This window comes from Achroia grisella, unplaced genomic scaffold (genome assembly GCF_030625045.1).
Source record: "Achroia grisella isolate CSIRO2021 unplaced genomic scaffold, CSIRO_AGI_Agris_v1 utg149, whole genome shotgun sequence".
NCBI classification, from domain to species: domain Eukaryota; kingdom Metazoa; phylum Arthropoda; class Insecta; order Lepidoptera; family Pyralidae; genus Achroia; species Achroia grisella.
The window spans coordinates 3,475,568-3,499,251 of NW_026712644.1; the positions used below are offsets into that span (position 1 = coordinate 3,475,568).

General features: G+C 36.2%; 2 protein-coding genes across 2 annotated transcripts in view; both read right to left on the reverse strand.

Moving 5' to 3' along the window:
* LOC131840670 (cilia- and flagella-associated protein 91-like) overlaps nucleotides 1–10,298 on the reverse strand; it is a 28,474-nt gene extending 18,176 nt beyond the window's left edge. Inside the window, 8 exon segments of the mRNA XM_059188849.1 lie at nucleotides 611–731; nucleotides 2,050–2,116; nucleotides 2,535–2,635; nucleotides 7,080–7,196; nucleotides 7,969–8,101; nucleotides 8,577–8,640; nucleotides 9,005–9,081; nucleotides 10,144–10,298. Of these exon segments, the coding sequence (XP_059044832.1) occupies nucleotides 611–731; nucleotides 2,050–2,116; nucleotides 2,535–2,635; nucleotides 7,080–7,196; nucleotides 7,969–8,101; nucleotides 8,577–8,640; nucleotides 9,005–9,081; nucleotides 10,144–10,219 (756 nt within the window). The 5' untranslated portion in view covers nucleotides 10,220–10,298.
* Nucleotides 10,299–13,378: 3,080 nt separating this feature from the next.
* On the reverse strand, nucleotides 13,379–23,556 carry LOC131840834 (zinc finger protein 184-like). The gene is made up of 5 exons (XM_059189029.1): nucleotides 23,414–23,556; nucleotides 22,001–22,178; nucleotides 19,978–20,733; nucleotides 18,450–19,053; nucleotides 13,379–14,861 (listed from the first exon to the last, which is right to left on the reverse strand). The coding sequence occupies exons 2-5, from the start codon at nucleotides 22,168–22,170 to the stop codon at nucleotides 13,665–13,667; spliced, it is 2,727 nt and encodes a 908-aa protein (XP_059045012.1). The 5' UTR covers nucleotides 22,171–22,178; nucleotides 23,414–23,556; the 3' UTR covers nucleotides 13,379–13,664.
* Between the last annotated feature and the right edge of the window lie 128 nt (nucleotides 23,557–23,684).

A 23,684-nucleotide genomic window follows, 5' to 3' on the forward strand; every position in this document is an offset into this window, starting at 1 on the left:
AGATAAAAAAAAATATTTCATAGATTTTATTTCCAGAGACACGTTTAAGATTTATAAATTATCAAATCTGTAATTATGTTTTTGCTTACAGTCATATGAGTATGTGCGCCATTTTGTAATGATAATTAATTACTACAAAAGCACGCACGATTGAAGAACACGGGAAAGTGCTCACTGGTTATTTATTTTATTTCTACTCTTATATATATGTATATATATAAATAGCTATTTCACATTATCAATCTATAACTATGTCTTTGCTCCATAGTCAGATGTCCGCCATTTTGCAATGACAATTAATTATTACAAAATGGCGCTAAACCACTCACGAATGTTGTACGCGGGAATGTGCTCACTGTTTGCTCGCGCGGTCTTTCTCGTTCTCTTTGTGTAGGTTTTACATGCACATTTACATGCACATTCTTTCAAAGATGGTGCACGATAAAGTACTTTTTATTTTTACATTGGTCAATAAACGAAACATATACATCAAAAAACACCCAGACCAATAAAAACAAACATATTCACGAATAAAAATATCCGTATAGCAATCTAACTGGCGACCATTGAGGTCAGCACAATGTTAGAAGAAATACTTTTAGAAATATACCGCCTCTCTAAATATCCAATCCTTGGTTTCCACGTCTGTTATGATGGCGTCGGTTTTCTTCATCCAGCGAGGATACTGGCCCTTCTCCACCAACTGCCCCCAGGATCTAGCGTGACGCAATCTTCGGACAAACAAATGTATTCGCTATACTTTTAACATGGGAGAGAAAAGAAACATGGTGGGATATTTGGTAAAAAAAATTAACATGGCAGAGAAACAAAAGGAAGGAAACATGAGATTTTTGAAAAAAAAATTGACATGAAAGAAACAAGAGAAAAACCATTGGGATTTTTGGTAAAACAAAAATTGACATGGGAGAGAAACAAGAGGAAAAGGCATGGGATTTTTAGTAAAAAAAAATCGACATGAGAGAGAAACAAGAGGAAGGAAACATGAGATTTTTGAAAAAAAAATTGACATGAAAGAAACAAGAGAAAAACATTGGGATTTTTGTTAAAACAAAAATTGACATGGGAGAGAAACAAGAGGAAAAAGCATGGGATTTTTAGTAAAAAAAAATCGACATGAGAGAGAAACAAGAGGAAGGAAACATGAGATTTTAGGTAAAAACAATAATGTTTATGTAATTGGAATCTGTGGTAACAGGCTAACCATAAATATTCTTATAAATTAAAAAAATCGAGAGAAAAGGAATTTAAAACATTATATTTGCTAAAAAAGATTTTCTAAAAAACCTTTTTTTTGTGATTGGATGCTGTTTTACCAGGCTAACTAAAAATATCTTTATATTCTAAAAATATAATGGATTCTCCAAATGAAACTACATTTTTAGAATAATAATAACCCTGAAAAATTCACACAGCGCCATCTAGTCCCAAGCTAAGCAGAACTTGTGTTATGGACCGACTGATAGTTATACTTCGTGATTTTTTTTTAAACATACATAATATACATAGAAAGCACCCAGATCAATAAACAAGCATCCTTATAAATACAAATGTTTGTACCGTGCGAGGAATCGAACCCGCAACCATCGGAAATAAAGCAATGTGCTAAACTGCTGGCCACTGAGGCTGTCAAGCAGCCTCTATGCTCTAAGTAGAGGTTCCCAAACTTTTTTTTTGTGTCGTAGACCTCTTGCCATATTTTTCGGTTTTGGTTAGACCTCCCATTCTTACCTGGTAGTGATTTTTTGTAAATTTCTAACTGTAGTAAAGTTTAGTGTTAAAAACATAAAGTAAAAACAAGATGACCACTGTCGTAGACCCCTTGCAGTTTGTCATAGACCCCTGGGGGTCGATATAGACCACTTTGGGAATTACTGCTCTAAAGCTTCTCTGAAACCGCACTGTCCGAGACCACTTAGGTTCCAGGGTGAGTGGATCAACTCCCTGTCGATGGCGAGTGGTGCGACGGTAAAAAGTGGGGATATATAATAGAAGATGGTAAAATACAATGATAGTTTAAAAGATACCTACTTGTTTATAATTTCTGTGGTATGGAAGTCGGCCGGCAGATCGCCAGTACGATACGGGAAACCAGGTCCTAGAAATAAATACAATAAAAACCTCTAACAATATAGAAATATAATAAAAATAATTAATATATATTAATAAAAATACCTTTTTGGCCGTTCAAAGAATTATTATGTTAAAATTATAGTCTGACTAACTACAATTTTAATTAGTACTTAGCGATTTTTTATATATGTGACAGTAACTCTGTCTGTCTGTCTCGCTTTCACGCCAGAACTACTGAATCGATATAAATGGAATTTGGTAGCTGTGACGTGGTCAAGTGGAATGAGTAGTCATGCTCACTAAAATGTCCAGACATGTGGCGGCGTGGTGGGCCGGGTCATTGTATTTTCCATTCTAAAAAAAACAATAACTGTATGGGCTTGGACTCTTTGCCTTTCAAATAAGGATAAATAAAATTAAAAAGAATATAATGGTTGGCATACCCCATTCAAGTTTATCCAGAAACAGCACCTCTGGCGTCGTTGTACAGTTGTCAGCCACTTTGGCGTCTGGCTGCCATGGTATCGTCTGTGCTGAAGATTCCCTTTAACGTATAAAATTCTATATTTCTATCTTTTTATAGCACAGGGGACAAACGAGCTTGCGGCTCACTTAATGAAACCGCCGCTCATGAGTGCAAGCAATACAACTTGGAAAAGAATTGCAAGAGCATTGCCGTCCTTTTAAGAAGGAATAAGATCTATTCTTGAAATTTTTGATTCTGAATGAATTTAAACCTTAGAGTATTGATTTCGCCTTAGAGTACTAGTTATCCTTACCACTGTAGCGTTATATATTATAATCTCTCTCTCTACCTGCGACTTCGTTCGCGTGAAAATTAACTATATTTTTCTAAAATAAAAGTAACCTAAGTTACTCCTTATTACGTCAGCTACCTGCCAAAAAAAGTCCCGTCAAAATCGGTCCAGCCAATTCGGAGATTAGCCGGAACAAACAGACAGACAAAAATTGTAAAAAATGTCATTTTAGTGTATGTACCGTATTTATATTCATATGCATGTAGTAAAAACGGTTATTTCAATAATACAAACAGTATTTAATTTTATTTGTAGGTATAGATGTATAGATGATGAGGTGTCGCTACATAATATATTGTTTATTGTATGTAGGTAGTGAGTATACCGGTGAAATGATTGTACTATTTATTGTACATTACTAAGTTTATTGATTTTTTTTTATACTACTATGGTGGCAATCAACCATACGGCCCATCTGATGGTAAATAGTTACCGTAGCCTATGAACGCCTGAAACACCAGGGGTGTCACTTGCGCGTTGCCGACCCTTAAGAAACCTTAATATACCCTTCTTGAAAAACCCCATGCTGTAGTCTCGTGGGAAAACCTCGGCAGGAAGTTCATTCCACAATCTAAGTGTACGCGGGAGGAAACTCCTCTGAAACCGCACTGTTCGGGACCACTTAGGTTCCAGTGTGTGGGGATGAATTCCCTGTCTATGGCGAGCGGTGCGGTGGTAAAAGGTGGCTGTCGGCATCATGTCGAACAATTCCTCAGAACACAGTCCGTTGTATAATCGGTAGAACACACAAAGCGAGGCGAAGTCTCGCCTCAAGCTGAGTGGCTCGATACCGCCAGAGAGATTGGGATCATCGACAATTCTCATAGCACGTCTCTGAACCGAGTCAAAAGGACCGAGCTGGTATCCAGGTGCTCCCGCCCAAAAATGAGAGCAGTACTCCATGTGCGGCCGAACCTGTGACTTATATAAGAGATAGTGTGCTACATGGGTTATTAGTAACGCGTAGATTCGACGCGGAGTCGTAACGTGGCCTAACTTTACACTGAACTTATTAGTAACGCGTACATTCGACGCGGAGTCGTAACGTGGACTGACTTTATACTGAACTTATTAGTAACGCGTACATTCGACGCGGAGTCGTAACGTGGACTGACTTTATACTGAACTTATTAGTAACGCGTACATTCGACGCGGAGTTGTAACGTGGCCTGACTTTACACTGAACTTATTAGTAACGCGTACATACGACGCGGAGTCGTAACATGGCCTGACTTTATACTAAACTTATTAGTAACGCGTACATTCGACGCAGAGTCGTAACGTGGCCTGACTTTATACTAAACTTATTAGTAACGCGTACATTCGACGCGGAGTCGTAACGTGGACTGACTTTATACTGAACTTATTTTTTTTTTTTTTAAATTGAGTCTGTTTGTTGTACTCAATGCTTTAGCGTTTGCGCCTGTGGTTTACGCTCGCTTTAGCAGAGTTTACTGTGTTTTAGCAAGTTATGGTTTGGATAGAGTTGTAATTAGAATATAAGAATATAATTATTGAAATATATACATTTTTTTATAAATATATACAATTGTTTATATAATAAAACATAAGACAAGATTAACGAATTAACAACAAAAAAAAAAAAACAAACAAAAAAAAAATAAAATGAAAAACAATACGAAGACTATCAAAACAATATAAAACAGAAATAAAAGAACAAAACAAAACAAAACAACAATAGAGATAAAACAAAACAATTAACAAAAGATTAAACAAAATAACAAAACGAAAAGCAAAATAAAGACGTTGGTGGTTTGGATGACGATGGTATGGATATGATGATGATGGTATGAGAGTGATGATGATGGAGGTATGGGAATGTTGGTGATGATGATGATGATTACGTCTGATTAAAATGTTTGAGGTTGTGAATGATGTATGATATGTGTGATGTGAAAGTGTCGATGGTTGATTGATGTTTGATGATGGATGGAAGATGGAATGGTTCTGAGACCCGAACCATGCTACAGGCCGTCTCATGGTCGAGCCTCGTGGGACCAAACCTCGGACACTCCTTGACGAGATGCTCCATAGTTTGCGGAGCATCATCGTTGCAAGGGCATTTGTCGTCCGAGGTGATCCCGAACCGTTTGAGGTATGACTTGGAGTATGAATGACCGGTGAGAAGCTGGGTGAAATGAAAGTTTGGAGGGAAGGCTTGTATCACAAGCAGCAGCTCAGCGTAATTGCTGCACCACTGCTTGGTATACTGGCAATTGTCTGTCGTGTCGTATAAGTCCTCTAGTTCGGCTTTACTTAACTGCATGAAGTGATGTTTTATGTAGCTGAGGGGGAATTTGGAGAATGAAGGGGATGAATGGGAGTTGGCTGCTGATTTGGCCGCGAGGTCGGCCTCCTCATTGCCAGATATCCCGATGTGTGAACGGATCCAAATGAATGATATGTTGATGTTGTGATGTTTGGCTAGATGGAGTGATTTAAAAATGTTATTACAAAGATGATTGGTGCTGTTATGATTGGACAGTTCCATCAGCGATGACTTGCTGTCCGTGAGGATGATTGCGGGTGACAGTTTTTTTGTGATGATGAGTTGGCATGCTTGGTCGATGGCGGCCATCTCCGCTTGGAACACCGAGCAGACATCATGCAGTTTGAGCTTCTTGCTCAGAACTGTAGAGCCGCTCGGGTTCCGGATGACGACCGCTGCACCGACCTTGCCGTGATGTTTACTCCCATCGGTGTAGCAAGTGAATGAGGTGGGGTCGAGAATGTGTGTGAGTTCCTCGGCAGAGTCGGCTTCCATAAAGGATATTCCCCTTCTCTGCCTAGGATGAAGGAGATCGGAAGGTGGAGTGGGTGAGTCGAGTGGAATGTCATGTGGCAGAATTCCGGCAACTCTGCGCACCCGAGCAAGCTCGGCCTGCGCAGCCGCCCGAACCCTGCCACATATGGGATGAAGACCGGCCAGGACGATAGCCGCTGGTGTGCTGATCGTCCTGAACCCTCTGATGATGGTGATAGCGAATGATCGTTGTAATGAGGTGAGTTTGTTTTGGCAGAGTTTGAATTTGAGCGCTGAGCTCCAAATTCCGGAAGCATAACAGATGATGGGTTCAATGACTTGATGGTAGATGGTTCTAATGTTTCCGGGGCTGACACCCCATGTGGGACGAATGAATTTGATGATTTTATGATATAGTTTTGTGCATTTTTCGATGGTGTGATTGACATGTTGGATGAAGGTGAGTTTGCGATCGATGATGACTCCGAGTAGTTTGATATGGTTATGAAATGGGATGATGTGACCGTCCATATGGATACGGCACTTACGGGCTTTACTGGTGAAGGTGATGGCGACAGTTTTGGATGGTCCGAATGAGAGTTTGGAATCTAAACCCCAGTTGTGAATTTGATGCAGAGCCTCATCCGCGGTCACCTGAAGTCTGGCCGCGCTTTTCGCCTGAACAATCAGGAGCACATCATCAGCGAATGCTTGAAGATGGCATCCTTCCGGAAGGCTCAGGTCGAAAAGCCCGTCCAGGACCAGGTTCCACATTGCCGGCCCACATACAGAACCCTGTATGCAACCTCTCGACAGTGGTTTGGCGGCTGAGGCATCTGCCAGATTTAATGAGACTGTTCTGTCCCTCAGATAGCTGGCCAGAACAGCGTAGACATTTCTGGGGCAGCCGATGAGCCTAAGTCTATTTAGGATGTTAGGCCACCAAGATTAGTAACGCGTACATTCGACGCGGAGTCGTAACGTGGACTGACTTTATACTGAACTTATTAGTAACGCGTACATTCGACGCGGAGTTGTAACGTGGCCTGACTTTACACTGAACTTATTAGTAACGCGTACATTCGACGCGGAGTTGTAACGTGGCCTGACTTTACACTGAACTTATTAGTAACGCGTACATTCGACGCGGAGTTGTAACGTGGCCTGACTTTACACTGAACTTATTAGTAACGCGTACATTCGACGCGGAGTCGTAACGTGGCCTGACTTTATACTGAACTTATTAGTAACGCGTACATACGACGCGGAGTCGTAACGTGGACTGACTTTATACTGAATACACTGAACTTAAATCTATGTTAGTGAAGATGTAAACTAATGGAAGGATCTCAAGTGTCGACAGAAATATTACAAATATTAAAAAGAATTAAAAAATCCTACTTTACCTGAACAAGCATTGGGTGGCTCTACTCCTGGGTTTGTTTGCGCTGGGCGGTATGTAAACTGGAGTTGGAGGATGAAAGTCGGGTGTTAGACTTGGTATTGCCATCAGTTTCTTTGGTCTGAAAAGATAATAAATAAATAACCCTGCACAATTCACACAGCGCCATCTAATCGCACGGTAAGCAGAGCTTGTGTTATGTGTATTAGACAACTGATATAAATACTTAGATTTTTTTGTAAATAATCATTACATATTACATAGTGTTAAAGTTCATATCAATATTGTAGAAAAATCCGATATTTTTAAAAGATATTAAAAAAAGGTTGTGTTTTAGTATTAAACTTTTAATATTAAAAATTAAAATAAAGTATCGAATATAAAGCTTACTACAAATATTGTAAATAGCGCCATCTAGTATTTATGGACCAAACTAAGTTGTTTGTCAATAACCGTTAACCCCGCTTCTCTACCTACTACACTGACTTCGATCTATAAATACGGAGGTCGGTAGTTGAATAATTCTCTTTCGTTGAATAAGCCACGGCATTCAGTCGACAAGCACAGAACGAGCCGATTGTGTTTTGGATACTAAAGTGAATTGTATTAGAAATGGGTTTATCCCAGTCTTAGTTGGACCTGGGGGGAAGCTGCAAGTAGTGAAGGTGAGTGTTAATGCATTCTAAAAGGGCCTTTTAAACCTACACGCGTGTCGCAAGTCACGGGCGCTACTTGGGGTTTCTCTTCCGGTAGCCGGCTTCAAAGCTTAAGTCGGTAATTTTAGTAATTAATACTGCTTTGGCGTTGGTTCTTGCTTCCAGCGCCATCTATATCCGGAGCTAGCGATAACACTGTTATTCTATTGTGTGTAGAGAAGTGTTATAAAAACTTACGCAGCGCTGAATTTAAACCGGTCTTTCCCAGTTAGGTGCGGCGTGGGGACACTACTAGAGTGTCTCACGCGCTCCACATAAGCGCTGTATGAACGGTCCATGTGTGCTGGTAGACGGCAGTTTGGGTGGTATACTGCACAAAGCAATAATTTTCAATATACACACAGCGCCATCTAGTCCCAAACTAAGTAGAGCTTGATTTTTTTTATCGATTAATGGAATGGTGTACTCGCCTGCGCTAACGGTGTACGCTGGCGGGGCACCAGTGGACGATGATAAGTTCAGCATAAAGTCAGGTCAGTTAGCACATTGTGATAAATTCACCAGGAATTTTTGATGGTTACCGTAGCCTATGTATGCCTGAAACACCAGGGGTGTCACGTGCACGTTGCCGACCATTAAGAAACCTTAATATACCCTTCTTGAAAAACCCCATGCTATAGTCTCGTGAGAAAACCTCGGCGGGTAGTTCATTCCACAATCTAAGTGTACGCGGGAGGAAACTCCTCTGGAACCGCACTGTCCGAGACCACTTAGGTCCTAGCGTTTGGGGATAAATTCCTTGTCGATGGAAGTCTTCGTGTTTCATTTGCTATCGTAACACTTACCAACACGCATCCTGGGACATTTGCGTATTTCAGAAAACATCGTGCTGTATACTGGCTGAATGACCTGAAATCGTACATTATATTTTTTAAAAAGACTCAACGAATGTAAACTTTGCATTTTAGAAAATACACTTTGTAGGTTTTAAACCGAGTATAACACATGTCAACACACCACTGCAAGACAAGCTTATTCCTTGTTAAAGGTCGGTGTACCTGTAGTATATATGGGAAAGAGAAGGAAGTATTGTCGTCTCTAGCGCACGCTGCTGGCGTCATGAGGCCATTAGGCCATTATATCGTGAAGGGCAAGTGAGAACAGTGGTGTGAGTCTGAATGCCGATAATTAAGAAAGTAAACAGTATAGTACCCTATTAAAATTATATATGTATATGAAGAAATACATGTACCTGAACTATTTAACTACTTACGATTTGGGCTGAGGCCATGGCTGCCTTGAAAGCCATTCTCGCATAGTCCCTCGCTCCGGATACAATGAAAGCCGAATCTAAATAAAATGTTAAAATTATAGTTATCACTTCTGGATTTTCGGGAGTGGTGGGGTACAAGATGGCAGCCTATGAACATTACTGTTACGGATAAAAAAAGACATTATATGAACAGTCCGGAACGGACTCGGACTTATAAAATGTTTCTTATGTTCCTTAGCATCATCTGCTTCTTCCTTATCCCATTTATTCGTGATCAATGTAATATGTTTTTCTATTCTATTCGTTCCTGTTCTCAGCCATCATGTTATTTACTTACTTTCTTACCACATCATCTTACACACAGTCCATCCATCTCTTTTTCGGTCTTCCTCTGTACTTATGTATAACCATCCACATTCATATGTAACAGCTTCCTTAAAATGTGATCCTTCCTTCCTAATATAGTTTATTATTATTTATTGTACGCTAACTACCCGCCCCGGTTTCGGACGAGTGTACATGCATTATATCTACATATAAAACTTCCTCTTGAATTACTCTACCTGTTGTTAAAAGTTGCATTAAAATCCGTTGCGTAGTTTTAAAGACATTCATTTTATACTACGAGTATGTAAAGAGTACCAAAAAAGTACAGATCCGAATTTGAAAATTTTTTTAGTGTTGGATAGCCTCTTTATGGAGAAAGGCTTTAAAGCTAAGTATATAACATCACGTATAAATTACTTTATGTAATATGTGATCCATATCCATATACATCCATACAACAGGTGGACCAACGATCTGGTCAAGATCGCTGGAAGGTGATGAATGCGAGAAGCGCAGGACTGATCGTCGTGGAAATCTTTGAGGGAGGCCTTTGTCCAGCAATGGACGTCTCCCGGGCTGAGATGATGATGATGATGATCCATATATATATATTTTTATATTCTATTTTCTGAATAATGTGTGCTTGATTTCGATAATATTAATTTTAAATAATAGACTTTTTATTATACTTTCATTGTAAAATTTATGTTTATTAATTTATGTTTAATAATTTATGTTTCATAAGTATGTATTTATTCCTAAGAACAATGTAATCTATTCAAAGTAAATACATTATTAAAAACGTTACTGACCGTACAAGTAATCGTGCACCCTCATTTTTGAAACGTTATGACGTCTGGATGCCTCGTATAATGTTTCTCCGCTCATCTTAAAATGTAGTTTATTATTCAAATATTACATATAAAACCCCAGGTTTTTTGAGCAACAATAGGACATCTATTATTGAATAAACATTACGGTTGCTAAGCAACAAAAACCATATTTTTTAATGTAGGAATACGTTATCTTCCTACCAAAACTCTGCCTTCCCGTTTCCTAAACTTGCCTTTGGCGAAATCGCTTTGTTCCGAGCCATATATATAAAAAAGAAAAAGAGTTGGCATAAAGTTCTTAGACTAAAGAACTTTATGCCAAGTCATATATAAAAAAAGGCATTTCTCAATTATTATCTTATATATAAAATTCTCGTGTCACAGTTTTCGTTCCCATACTCCTCTGAAATTTTGTGAGCGTATTGAGTAGGTCTGAGAATCGGCCAACATCTATTTTTCATCCCCCTAAATGTTAAGGGTAGTCCACTCCTAAATTTTTTTTTTATTTTAAGGCAAAACAACGTTTGCCGGGACAGCTAGTTACATATAAAAACCAGGTTTTTTTCCCCTCCTCCATTTTTGGCTTTGCCTTCGCATTTAGCCAATATCAAAGTTAGGGAAATGTACACAGAGATATAAAGAATGGAAAGGAATGAAGAAAAAAGGATTGGTTGGGTTGTGTAAAAAGAGCAACACACAAGTTTCTTGCTTGTTTTTCTTGTGTTGAGACAGCATTCCGAATGAGCGGTATATAAAAAAAAAAAATGTTATGACTATTCAAAAGTGCTTCAATGTAAGTGTATTTGAATAAATGATTTTCAATTCTATTCTATTGTTGAATAAACATTGCGGTTGCTAAGCAACCAAACCTTTTTTTTATAATGTAGAGATAAGTTATCTTCCTACCCAAACCCCGCCTTCCTGTTTCCCAAACCTGCCTTTGACGATAGTACTTTGTCGAGTCATATATAAAAAAAGGTATTTCTCAAATGTTATATATAAAAAGGCAGATTTGTTCAGCGACAATTGTAGTTGTGTCACAACCAAACATTTTTTTATAATGTAGAGATACGTTACGTTCCCAATCCCCAAACTTGGGAAACGGGAAGAAAATCCTTTGGCGAAATCACTTTGTGCCAAGCCAAATATATAAAAAAATCTAACGTCATCTGTCATTAGAGAATGATAACGTTTATATATTATACTAACTCTCTGTACTACAAACCATGACATTGGCAAAATCACCGATCAAAATTGGTGGCGGTCATTTAAAACAAAGAAGAAGAACTGTCTGTACAAGTCTTGGATAATGCGGTTTCAGAGGAGCTTCCTCCCGCGTACACTTAGATTGTGCAATGAACTATCCGCCAAGGTTTTCTCGAGAGACTACAGCATGGGGTTTTTCAAGAAGGGTATATAAAGGTTTCATAAGGGTCGGCAACGTGCACGTGACACCCTCAGTCTCTCAGGCGTCCATAGGCTACCATGTACCATCAGATGGGCCGCAGACTTGTTTGCCACCATCGTAGTATAAAAAAAATACACTAGGATAATACTTAGTACTTACTATGGCAGTATATTTTAAATAATAAACAGATTTAAACGTATATTTTTCATATATTATTTAAAAAAAAAACAGAATTATGTACTTAAATAATTAAAGGAAATATGCTATAAGTACATTTTCAACACACTTGCTCGTAAAGTGTATCTGATTTCACCTATTTTATATATATAAAGGAGCTCATAAAACACGTGTGCGTTATAAACGCAAACAGTTATAGTCCAAAACCCCACTGTTTGGTATTTTATTTCTAAAATTTAAAATCTCGAATTATCCGCCGCGCTGCGCCGACCATAGACAGCGCGCTGATTTAAAAAAGTAAAACGGCGGGAAAGCAACATTGTTTATCACTACGATTGATTTAATCTTATTGTATATTTATATTTGACCCTAATAAATTAGTGCTGGTTGGTAGTTTGTATTCACACGTTTCGACTTCCCAGCCCCCTCCGATCGATCCCCCGTCCAATTCAAACGGGGATCGAAATTACGACGGCCTGAGCCGAGGTTCGAACCCCTAGTGGTGCCCTCAGACTAAAGTCGTATCCGTCGGGCAGGAGTTGGCCTTCAGCCGCTCCATAAGTCCTTCCTTTGGTTTGGAGTGCCATCTGCACTCGCCCCATAACGTCCGGTGAAGCTGTAAAGGCCAGCTACGGCCAACAGCATTAGAGTAGTCCGAAAAAAAAAAACGTTTCGACTTGTAAATGTAAACTTACAAGGATTATTTAAAAGAGCAACACACAAGGTTCTTGTTCTTTTAGTGATGAGACAGCTTTCCCAATGAGCGGTAGATAAAGAAATTGTTATGACTTAAATATAAAGGTGCTTAAATTAAGTTTATTTGAATAAATGATTTTCTATTCTATTCTATTCTTTTATGGTTGAGTTTATTTAAAATCAAGTGTGTTGAAAAATGTCATACGATATACGTGCGTATTTAACACACTTAGCTCTATTACGACCTCGGCTCGCTCGGGCTGAAATTCCAACTCATGTGTTATAGCCATCATAACGCACTTATATTGAATAAATGTATATAGTAACATTGTAAATAAAACTACATCTTACCGTAAATAATTTTGACAAATAATTTATTTTAGAGCTTATTAAAGTTATTAATATTTTACAAACTCATTTCAGCACCGGTGTTCTATGTATCATTATCGATATGATATTAAAATATAATTAAAGCGAGTTTCAGGACATTTCCTACTATGTTACAATAATATATGTATTTATTTTCCGTAAGAATATTCAGTAGATCTGAGAATAGAACATAAAATAGAATGGTCCATCCCAAATATATACTGTTTATATAAGAATCACATCTACTTGGATCCCAGCATATGTTTCTTTTGTTTATTTAGTATTTCTCCCTAAACTTTAAAGAAAAAAAATCTAATGGCAAGATATATAACATCGTCGGTTAAATAGAAACATGGCACTATTCAAAATGTACATTTTTTACAAGACGAGCATTTAAAGTTTTTTTTAATAATATTATTTTTCCTTTAAAGTTTTAACAAAAATTTACACAGAAGTGTTATTTATATCATTTTAAAAGTATTTAGATAATGATTAAGACGACGCGGCGTGGTTAATTTAATTGACTTATGTAAAAGGATGAATGGTGAAAAATGTAATTTTTCTATTTAATTGTGGTGAAAAATGTAATTTTTCTATTTAATTGTGGTGAAAAATGTAATTTTTCTATTTAATTGTGGTGTTAAATGTAATTTTCTATTTAATTATGGTGAAAAATGTAATTTTTCTATTTAATTGTGATGTTAAATGTAATTTTCTATTTAATCGTGATGAAAAATGTAATTTTTCTATTTAATTGTGGTGTTAAATGTAATTTTCTATTTAATCGTGGTGAAAAATGTAATTTTTCTATTTAATCGACGACATATTCAACTATACATTTATAATTATTTCAAACAAGTCCTTGCTCTATCACATTTTTTACGCACAACACAACGGATTTCTCAACTGCATGAATGAATATATGCTTCTTCAGCTCCTGCTTCGTTCTAAAACCTGTACTGCACACGTCACAACTATGTGGTTTCTCAGTGTGTATACTGTCTAAGTGTTGTCGCAGACACTTCTTCGTTTTAAAGAATTTCTTGCACAGATCACAGTTGTACGGCTTCCCACCTGAATGAATCAGTACATGTTGCTTCAAGTACCTCTTCGTCTTAAAACACTTCTTGCATATATGACAATCGTACGGCTTCTCACCAGTATGTATGAGCATGTGTTCCGTCAAATTAGTTTTCACTCTAAAGCATTTCTTGCATACAGTGCAGCTATATGGTTTCTCCCCCGTATGTATAAGACTGTGCTCCTTCAAATTGCCTTTCGTAGAGAAACATTTCTTACACACCTCACAAGTATACGGTTTTTCGCCTGCATTACTGTGATTTGATGTGTGTTCTCTTAAATTACTCTTTGTTGAGAAGCATCGCTTACAAATCTCACAGCTGAAGGGCTTTTCGCCTGTATGTGTGTACATATGCTCCTTCAAATGCGCTTTCCTTTTAAAACATTTCTGACAGACTTCACAACTGTGCGGCTTTTCAGGTCTATTTATACGTAATTGCTTAGATTTGTTTTGAGTAACATTTATAGTGTTCTTATTTAAATGTAAGAAATGATCTGCTACTGGTATGATTCCAGTATGTCCAAATTCCATACAATTATTCTTTAATACATGACTTTCATTTTGTTGTGGAAAATTATCGTTTTCCTTACCAGAAATGCTATTATTGCCATCCGGAGATTCTTCTGTTGTATCTATGTACTCTGTTTTTACAACTACATGTGTATCTTCATCATATTCAGTGCCTTCTTGTTTTATGTAATGCTCTTGATTTGTATTTATTTCCGGTTTACACTCTATTTCTTCTTCCTTGATTGGGATAGGTTCAACCTTAATATCATTAGCATTAAGTATGTTATTTGCTTGTGTATCATCTGTAACATCTGGCTCAGGTTCAAGAGGCTCTATTTTGATATATACTGTGGTACAATCAGGATGTTTCGCAGACTGTTCCGGGTGTAGTGTCTCAGAATTCATTGTGGCAGTTTGATTGTCCAATATGTTAGATACAATACCCAGTTTCTTTATCTTCAAAAGTTAGTTAACACTAAACTGCAATGCAAATTCATAGAAAAGTCAAGTCGTACCAATGGTACTTACAATAATACTAGCAAGTGGTGAGCATTACCATATAGGTACATGTCTCGCCTGCCCGGTTCGCATATACATGTGATACACTCTTATTACAGTACTAGGCACTGTCAGGTAAGCTAAGGTGTATGCATTTGTCCTAAACAGCTCAACTAGCCATGTCATTCTTAATAATTCATATTGATAGTGTTCCTTAGCCTCTTAAAAAGAAAGTCTCCATCTATGATTTCTATAAAAACATCATATGTAAATATTGCTTCACTATATGGTCTGCAGAATACCTGAAAAATTACAGAATATTATCTGTAAGAGATTGTTTTATATGCTAAATGTATAAATAGTGCTAAACAAAAGGCAGCCAGCTCTTTGCTTAAGCACCATTTGTGTCATTACTTGTTAGAAGAGTTTTTTAAAAAAATGTGGAGTGTAGACAACTTTTTGTTGTTATTTTTTTTTTACACAGTTCCAACATGTAAAAAAAAAATAACAACAATAATATACAATATTTAAGCATACTATAAAGGATACTACATGTGTTGTTGCTATCATGTTTCTGAGGAGAAATATAATAAACTAGCTGTGCCCACGACTAAAATACCCGCCCGTATAGACAGCGTAAAATGACGATACTTCCATATAACCTTTCAACCCCTTGCACCCTTGTTTTGCATTAAAAAGTAGCCTATGTCCTTTGTCAGGGTCTAGAATATTGGTGTACCATTTTTCATTTAAATCAGTTCAGTGGTTTCGGCGTGAAAGTGAGACAGACAGACAGACAGAGTTACTTTCGCATTTATAATATTACTAAGGACAAATCAATTATAATATAATTATTATGTATTAAAACACGTTTAGATTTAGAATCATGTTTTTTAATATCAATGTTTGTATTGAGGCTTACATGGAATGATTATATTTAGGACTTTTTTGATAAAAAGTTATATTGAGGGTGACAATAAAAGACACACACAATTATTGTTATACAACAATAATATTAAATAAATTATGAAATAAATAAATCATATTATTGTTTTTCACTGCTTAAGCTGGTGATTACTACAGAGGATGGGACGTGCCAAGTCTCATGTTACTTTATTTTGCATGATGATTTATTCTGTGGCATTTAGTAAGTGATGGACTATGAACATGTATCTATGATAACAGATAGATTATTATTATTATCAAATAAACTTAATATAAGCACTTTTGACAATAGTTGCATTTCTTCAAACAAAAGTAGCCGAACTGGACAGTACATCCCTTCCAGTTCGGGTACTAGAGTTCAGCGCTAAAAAATTATGACTTATAGTTAGAAAGTGTCCTGTAAGGGTTGGCAACACGTATGTGACACCCCTCGTGTTTCAGGCGTCCATAGGCTACGGTAACCATTTACCATCAGATGGGCCATATGCTTGTTTGCCACCTAAGTGGTAAAAAAAAAAAATATAATTAAAATTACTCTTCTACTTTGACTTTTTGTACCTAGACTAGCCCACAGATAACTTTGTACAATTTCGTCTGCAAGGGTTCCTCCATGTGGAACTGCGGAGCTTGGAAATCATGGTTATAAATTTCTGATGAATTTGTTATGATGAGCTAACTGACCAGACTTCATACTCATCATAGCATCCATGGTATCCCGCCAGCGTATACCGTTAGCACAGATGAGTGCACCATTACATTATCTATACACATATAAATAAAGTTGGAATGTCTGTTAGTAATATTGAAATAACTGTTTTTTACTACATGCATATGAATATAAATACAGTACATACACCAAAATAAAAAATTGTTAAATTTTTGTCTGTCTGTTTGCTCCGGCTAATCTCTAAAATAGTTGGATTTTGATTGGACTTTTTTTGGTAGGTAGCTCATGTAATAAGGAGTATCTTAAGCTACTTTTATTTTAGAAATATAAAGTTATATTCCACGCGGACGAAGTCGCGAGCAGTAGTCATCCAGAAAAACATTACATTGTCATCCATAAAAAAACCCACCGTCAGGTTGCGGTGTAATAAATAAAATAAATACTTACGGCTAAAATCTAAAACTTGCTTACTGCGCAAGTAAATAAATTTAATTATTTTGTACTGTTTTCTATTCAATACAGATTTGTTATATGGCAGAATGCAATATATTATTTCAAAAATTATAGTAAGAATCTGTGAAGTTTGAAAATGTTCCAAATAATAAATAATATAAATAAACAACAATATAGAAACGTCAGAAATACAAAGTAAATATTATATATTGATAGACACAGATCATATTCAATTGACCACAGAATGATTATTCAGACGGCATATCATATCGTGTTAAATAGTACTTACGTTTTTTTTTTTGATAACTGGCCAATATTGTACATATTATATTGATATATTATACATGCAGCGGTAATATCAAGGCTTGTAGTTTGAATTTTATAGATATTACTAATTTTTTATTACAGTAATAACTTATATTTTTCCCAGTGCCATCTAGTGTGAAGTGGATAAAATAGGTAAATAGTTATATACTTGTTGGTAGATGACGCTGTTGTTTTAAAACCGGTAATACGAAGTAATCAATAAAAGATAAAAAAAAACTCAATATGTATAGATTTCTACTTTAAAATTTGGCTACCTTCAGTCATTGCAAAATTCATGAGTTCTATTTATTTCTTCATTACTTATTATTCACTAAGTGAGCTTTACAGTTACCCAATATGCCCACTTAGGAAGATTGTGTACATATAGGTACACACACTTATACTAGTTACTAATACATACACTAATTATACAAGAAAAAAAAATAATCTTAATTTTCCATACTACATAAATAATCTATTTTGCCTATAAGTACACTTGGGTTGGGTTTGTTTCATGAATTCAATTATATTATTTTATTTTTAAGTTTCAATAACAAACACCAATTTATGTTGAATTTAGAAGGGAAGCGGACTGATGATCTTATTGCTAGCAATGTAACATGTCAGGTTGACTGCCACGCGGTTCTTCCTGGAAACCATCGTGATAAATTCTTTGTGAATTTGTTACGATGGACTGACACGACCTCATGCTCATCTTATCATACTCCACTGGTGTCCCGTCAGCGTAAACCGTTAGCGCAGGCTGAGTACCATTCTATTATCATCCTTAAAAAAATGGTTGAGTTTAGGGGTGAAGGGGATTGTTATATATATATAAACGAACGGATAATGTGGACTGATGATCTCATTGCTAGCAATGTCAGGTTGACCGCCACGCGGTTCCCACCTGGAAACCAACGTGATAAATTCATTGTGAATTTGTCACGATGGGCTAACTGACCTGGACCTCATGCTGATCTTATCATCCTATACTGGTGCCTCGCCAGCGTAATCCGTTAGTGCAGACGGGCACCATTCCATTATCATCCATAAAAAAATATGGTTGAATACAATGATGACTGGCTCATCTGTCATACGGTGAATGGGTGCTGCTTGTGGGGACTGGTTCGGGTTAAGAATACTGATTACACTATTTTCTTTTAAAATGAAACAACACAATATTTCCTCATCATTTTTAATCGATGCTGAATGTTTTTGAGTCTATCCCTATTAGTGAAGCCGGCTGAGCGCCTCGAAATCTTCTGACACCTCTCCGCCAGCCGTATCCGCTTCACAATTTTCAATTCAAAGCATATTTTCGAGCATTTCTTACACGGTAACCTCTCACCAATCTCGCAATGATCACCCACGTGCACGTAATGGAAATCCTGTTTGTTCTTCAAGAACGAGTAACAAATCTCGCATAACTTCATAGTCTCCTCCATTTTGCGACCTTCTTTCTCCTGTTTCGAGTACATTCGTTCGCATTCCACAACATGCTCCTCCAATTTATAATCATATTCGAATCCTGCGCCGCAGACCTTGCAAAAGTACGCCCAATGATAGTTCTTATTGTGTTTGTAATGATACACATAGTTGAGTCCGCATTTCCTGCATTGCGACTCCTTGTATTGCTTCTTTATTATTCCATGCTTTTCTTTTATGTGCTTTGTGAGATCGTGTTTAAGGTCGGAAATGTAGTAATCGCATTTCGGGCAAAAGTATAGCTCCTTTTGTTTTATTGTGATGTGATTCTTCTCATGTCTTATCGCCCAGTACCTGAGAAATTTTACGAGATGTTCAGTCATATTATGAATTTCTTTGAAGAACGTACATACATGGTTTGGACGGTAGATTCGACATATCCTAAGTCTGTAATTGACCTACATAAAGATATCTTGATTTGATTTAGGCTTTTATCCATGGCGTATAAGTAATATATAAAAAAAGAAAAAATAATCTAAATTAAAAAAATGTGCAAGTTTAATAATTAGATCTGAAAATATTAATTGCTCACTCTCTATATATTTAAGTTTACTACTGTATTCAAAAGTGTAATACTTTGTAAAACTGAGGTACACACTCGGACGAGTGTCTGAGTGTACAGTCCTACCATTTTCAGCAGCCTGGAACTACTAGAAGTAAGAACGCTAAACTAAAGAACGCTAGACTAGGTACCTAAATACCAAAGTAACCTAAATAATAAATGTGGTTCCCCCTGGAAAAAATCGTGATAAATTCCTGGCAAATTTACCACATTGTGCTAACTGATCTGACTTCCTGATCATCTTATCATCCTCCACTGGTGCCCCGTCAGCGTATACCGTTAGCGCAGGTCTACCTGACGAATCTATATTTTATAACTAACTTGGATATCCGTTATTTTTCGAATTTAGCCACAGTACTAGAGGAACTTGCTAGAACAAGCTCAAAACATAAGGCTCGGCTGTCCACCCTATTGATCTAGCCCAGAGATTACTCATTAACATCCCCCGAAAACGCCTAAAAAGGAGACATATACTGAAGTTGGATAAAGTGTACTCCAGTTCTTGAAGTTTTAACATAACGCCATGGCATCATTTAAAAAAAACTCGTGCATTTAATAGACTTCAGACTTGCATTTTTGTTTACCAACCAAACCAATTATAGTGCACTTACTAATTGCAGATAACAATAAGAATGTAAATAATAATATACTATTACCGATTAATAGATTTCACTCCACATACTCGACACACACAACTCTTACTTTTCATCAATTCATCATAGTGTACACTATTATTTTCATGACTGTCACATAAACGATTATCTTCATCAGTCACAACTGCATTTAATTCCTCTTCAAATAATATACGATTTCTAATGCCATTGCTATTTATATCACTAATAAAAATATCTGTATCATTTTCATCAAATACTTCAATTTCATCTTGTAATTTGTTTTGTGGAATTATCAAGTCATTCTTTTTATGTTTCAATTTAGTATCATCTTGGAACTTGTTTTGTGGAATTAACAATTCATTCTTTTTATGTTTCAATTTACTTTCACCTTGCAGTTTGTCTTGTGGTATTAACAATTCATTATTTTTAATGTTCAATTTAGTTTCAGCTTGTAACTTGTTTTGTGGAATTTTCAATTTAATACCTTTATGTTTCAATTTACTTTCACCTTGCAATTTGTTTTGTGGTATTAACAATTCATTCTTTTTCAGTTCCAAGTTACTTTCATCATGCAACTTGTTTTGTGAACTTATCAATTCTTGTTTTAATGATTTGTTAAGTTTCAATTTGCTACTTATATTAATATTATCACATTGTTGACTTGTGTGTTTCTTTGTGATGTGTTGTTTTAGTTTACGTTCTGACGTGAAGTGGTGGAGGCACTCGGCGCATTGGTAGACAATTAGTTTAATTAATGGTATTATTATGTGACTTGCATTGTGGATTAAATAATAGTATCTGAAAATAACATTTTTACATCTTACTAATCATAGAATAGTCGTATCGTTCAGGTTTTGGCTTTCAGCCGTTCCATAAGTCCTTTATTTGGTTTGGAGTGTCATCTGCACTCATCCCCTAGCGTCCGGTGAAGCTGTAAAGGCCAGCTGCGGCCAACAGCATTAGAGTAGTCGTAGTAGCGTAATTTTGTGAGTATGGATGGATGTTTGTTACTCTTTCACGCAAGAATTAGTGAACAGATTTTTATGAAACTTTGCAGAAATATAGCTTATACATAGTTTATAAATTTCATCAGGGTAATAGAATAAGAATAGACTTCGCATAGCTTTGTGTTCTGAAGAATTATTTGACATGATGCGCACAGCTACCTTTTACCATTGTCGCTATCTCATCACAAGAAGAACAAGCAAGAAACTTGTATCTTGTATTTTAAATAACCCTTGCATGTTCACATTTTTCATGTCGAAACATGTGAATACAAATTCCTAATCAGCACTAATTTATTAGGATCAAATATACACAATAGGAAGGGAGGAATTCGAACCCGCAACATAGTGTGCTAAATCATTAGAATAGAAAATCATTCACCAAGGGAGTCAAATATAATTAAATTTCAACTGCCAACCAGTTTGCTATATAAGCAGTTCCGGTTGTAGGTTCAGGTGAGGTTACCGCCTCAGCTGAACTCTTAATTTCAGGAGAACAAGCATGGCTTTCAATTTCGATCAGGTGGACCCTCATTTTCCATCTGGTAGACTGTCAATAAATAAATAAATGTGGTATAACTTTCCATCAGTTGGTACATCACTTTCCATCAAATGGGTCACCAGTTTCCACCAGGTGGTCTATTATTATCCATTTGTGGTCCATAATATTTATTAGATGGGCTGTCACTTCCGAATCAGGTGGACAGCCACTTTCCATCATATAGGCATTCAGCTTGTTTTCATTCCAGTTACAAAAAAAGGTATACTTGACGTATGGTTGATGACCTTGGTGATCAAGCCGTCTAGCACACCGCTTTACGTCCGATGGTCGCGGGTTTGATTCCTCGCACGGCACAAACATTTGTATTCATGAGTATGATTGTTTGTATCGGTCTGGGTAGTTTCTGTGTATAATATGTACGTATTTATGAAAAAAAAATCTATGTATTTGTATCAATTGTCTAGTACCCATATCACAAGCTTTAGCTAGCTTAACTTGGGTCTAGATAGCACTGTGTGAATTGTCATGAGATTATTATTATTATTATTATTATACTTGCTTGTTATAGAATACTTCATCACAGAATTCACAGCTTATAATGTTGTAAGAGCACAGGCTCCTGAGTGAGTTCACTTCAGCTTCATTTCTGACTACTTTAATTATCAATGGCTGTACATGCCCCCCATTCTCGTCACTAGTTCTTGGATATGACTTCCTTTTATTACTCATCAGAAATACTGAAAAGAGTAAATCTAAATTTAGAATAATCATTAGAGATGAAACGGATATCTAGAAAGTATCCGGCCTATCGGCAGTCTTCCGGGCGAATACCAGATAACTACTTGCATTCGGATAGGCGTCCACATTTTTTTAAGTAATTAATTGCTTTATTTCATTAGTCTTAGTATTACTTAAGGAATAAAATTAGTATTTAATTTTTAATCACACAATAGTAAATTACTGTTATAAAAAGAAAATGAGTTTAATAGTTAAGTTCTGCTGGATATCCGGCGGCTGAAAATTCGGTTATTCGGTTACATGGTTATGCTATCCGTTTCATCTCTAAAACTCATTACTTCACACCTGAGATTTTTTTAAACAAGCTGTTACTTGCATGTTTGTATGCAGGGTATTTTTTTTTTAAATAAATAAATTTAACACTGGCAGTGGTAAAATGGAATCACATGGAGTTTAATCTGCATAGTATATTGCTGGCAATGGGTCCAGGAAATCCAGGGTCCCTTGTGAATGATGGTAAAATGAGCTTGCGGTCAGGTCCGCACAATTAGTGCATTGTCAAAAAATTATAAGGAAATTATCATGGCGGAATGCGTTAGAGGTCAAACTAGCATAGTGCATAGCTAGCAATGAGTTTATTAATTTAACAGTTCTCTTCCTCTTCTAATAATATATTACTACTACTAAATTGGAGGGAAAGTGGATTCTTAGTAATGTGAACAGATAATCCCATTGCTGCAGGTTTTGCCCTGAACCTTGATAATTTCCTATATAACCTAATACTGAACCTAATAGGCTAAATTGTGCAATAAATATATCAATTAATAGTGACCCCATTAATAGCAATATCATATCCAGACCTTTTCACGTCCACGCGGACCCCAAGCGGAGCTAGTCATTAATCGTTAAATATTTTCAATAGTAATTTATGAAGTAGTTGTAGAATTATTTATTAGTAGCTTTTATTTAATAAACATATACTATGGAAAATATTTAACGATAAAAAATAATCAAAGACAAATAAGAATACTTTTTTAAAACTAGCGTCGTTAAACACGCACATAAATACATATAAACAAATTGTTTACAAAAAATTGTGCTGTAATAGCATGTTGCTTTCGCTACCTGTGTCGACGTATTCGTTTTAACTTATTATTTACATTTAAATAGGTTTATTGTACTTTACAGCTGAGCATGCAATTGAAATTACGACGGAAAATTTTAAAAACCTTACCTTAATAAATAATAAGTAAAATGATAAACATTCTATATACACATATAATAACATTAAAAAATAATTAATTAAGTGCTTACATTATTCTTTTTATAAAATTATTTACAAATTAAAATTAATATTCTTACAACTTAAAAATTATTATTGAAATAGGAAGTAAATACGAAAATGAATGAATTGAAGTTTGAATTTAGTGAATGAATCATAGATTTACTCTATGCGTTGAATGAAACTTTATGGTACGAAGTAACTGGAAGGTGCATAAGAAATA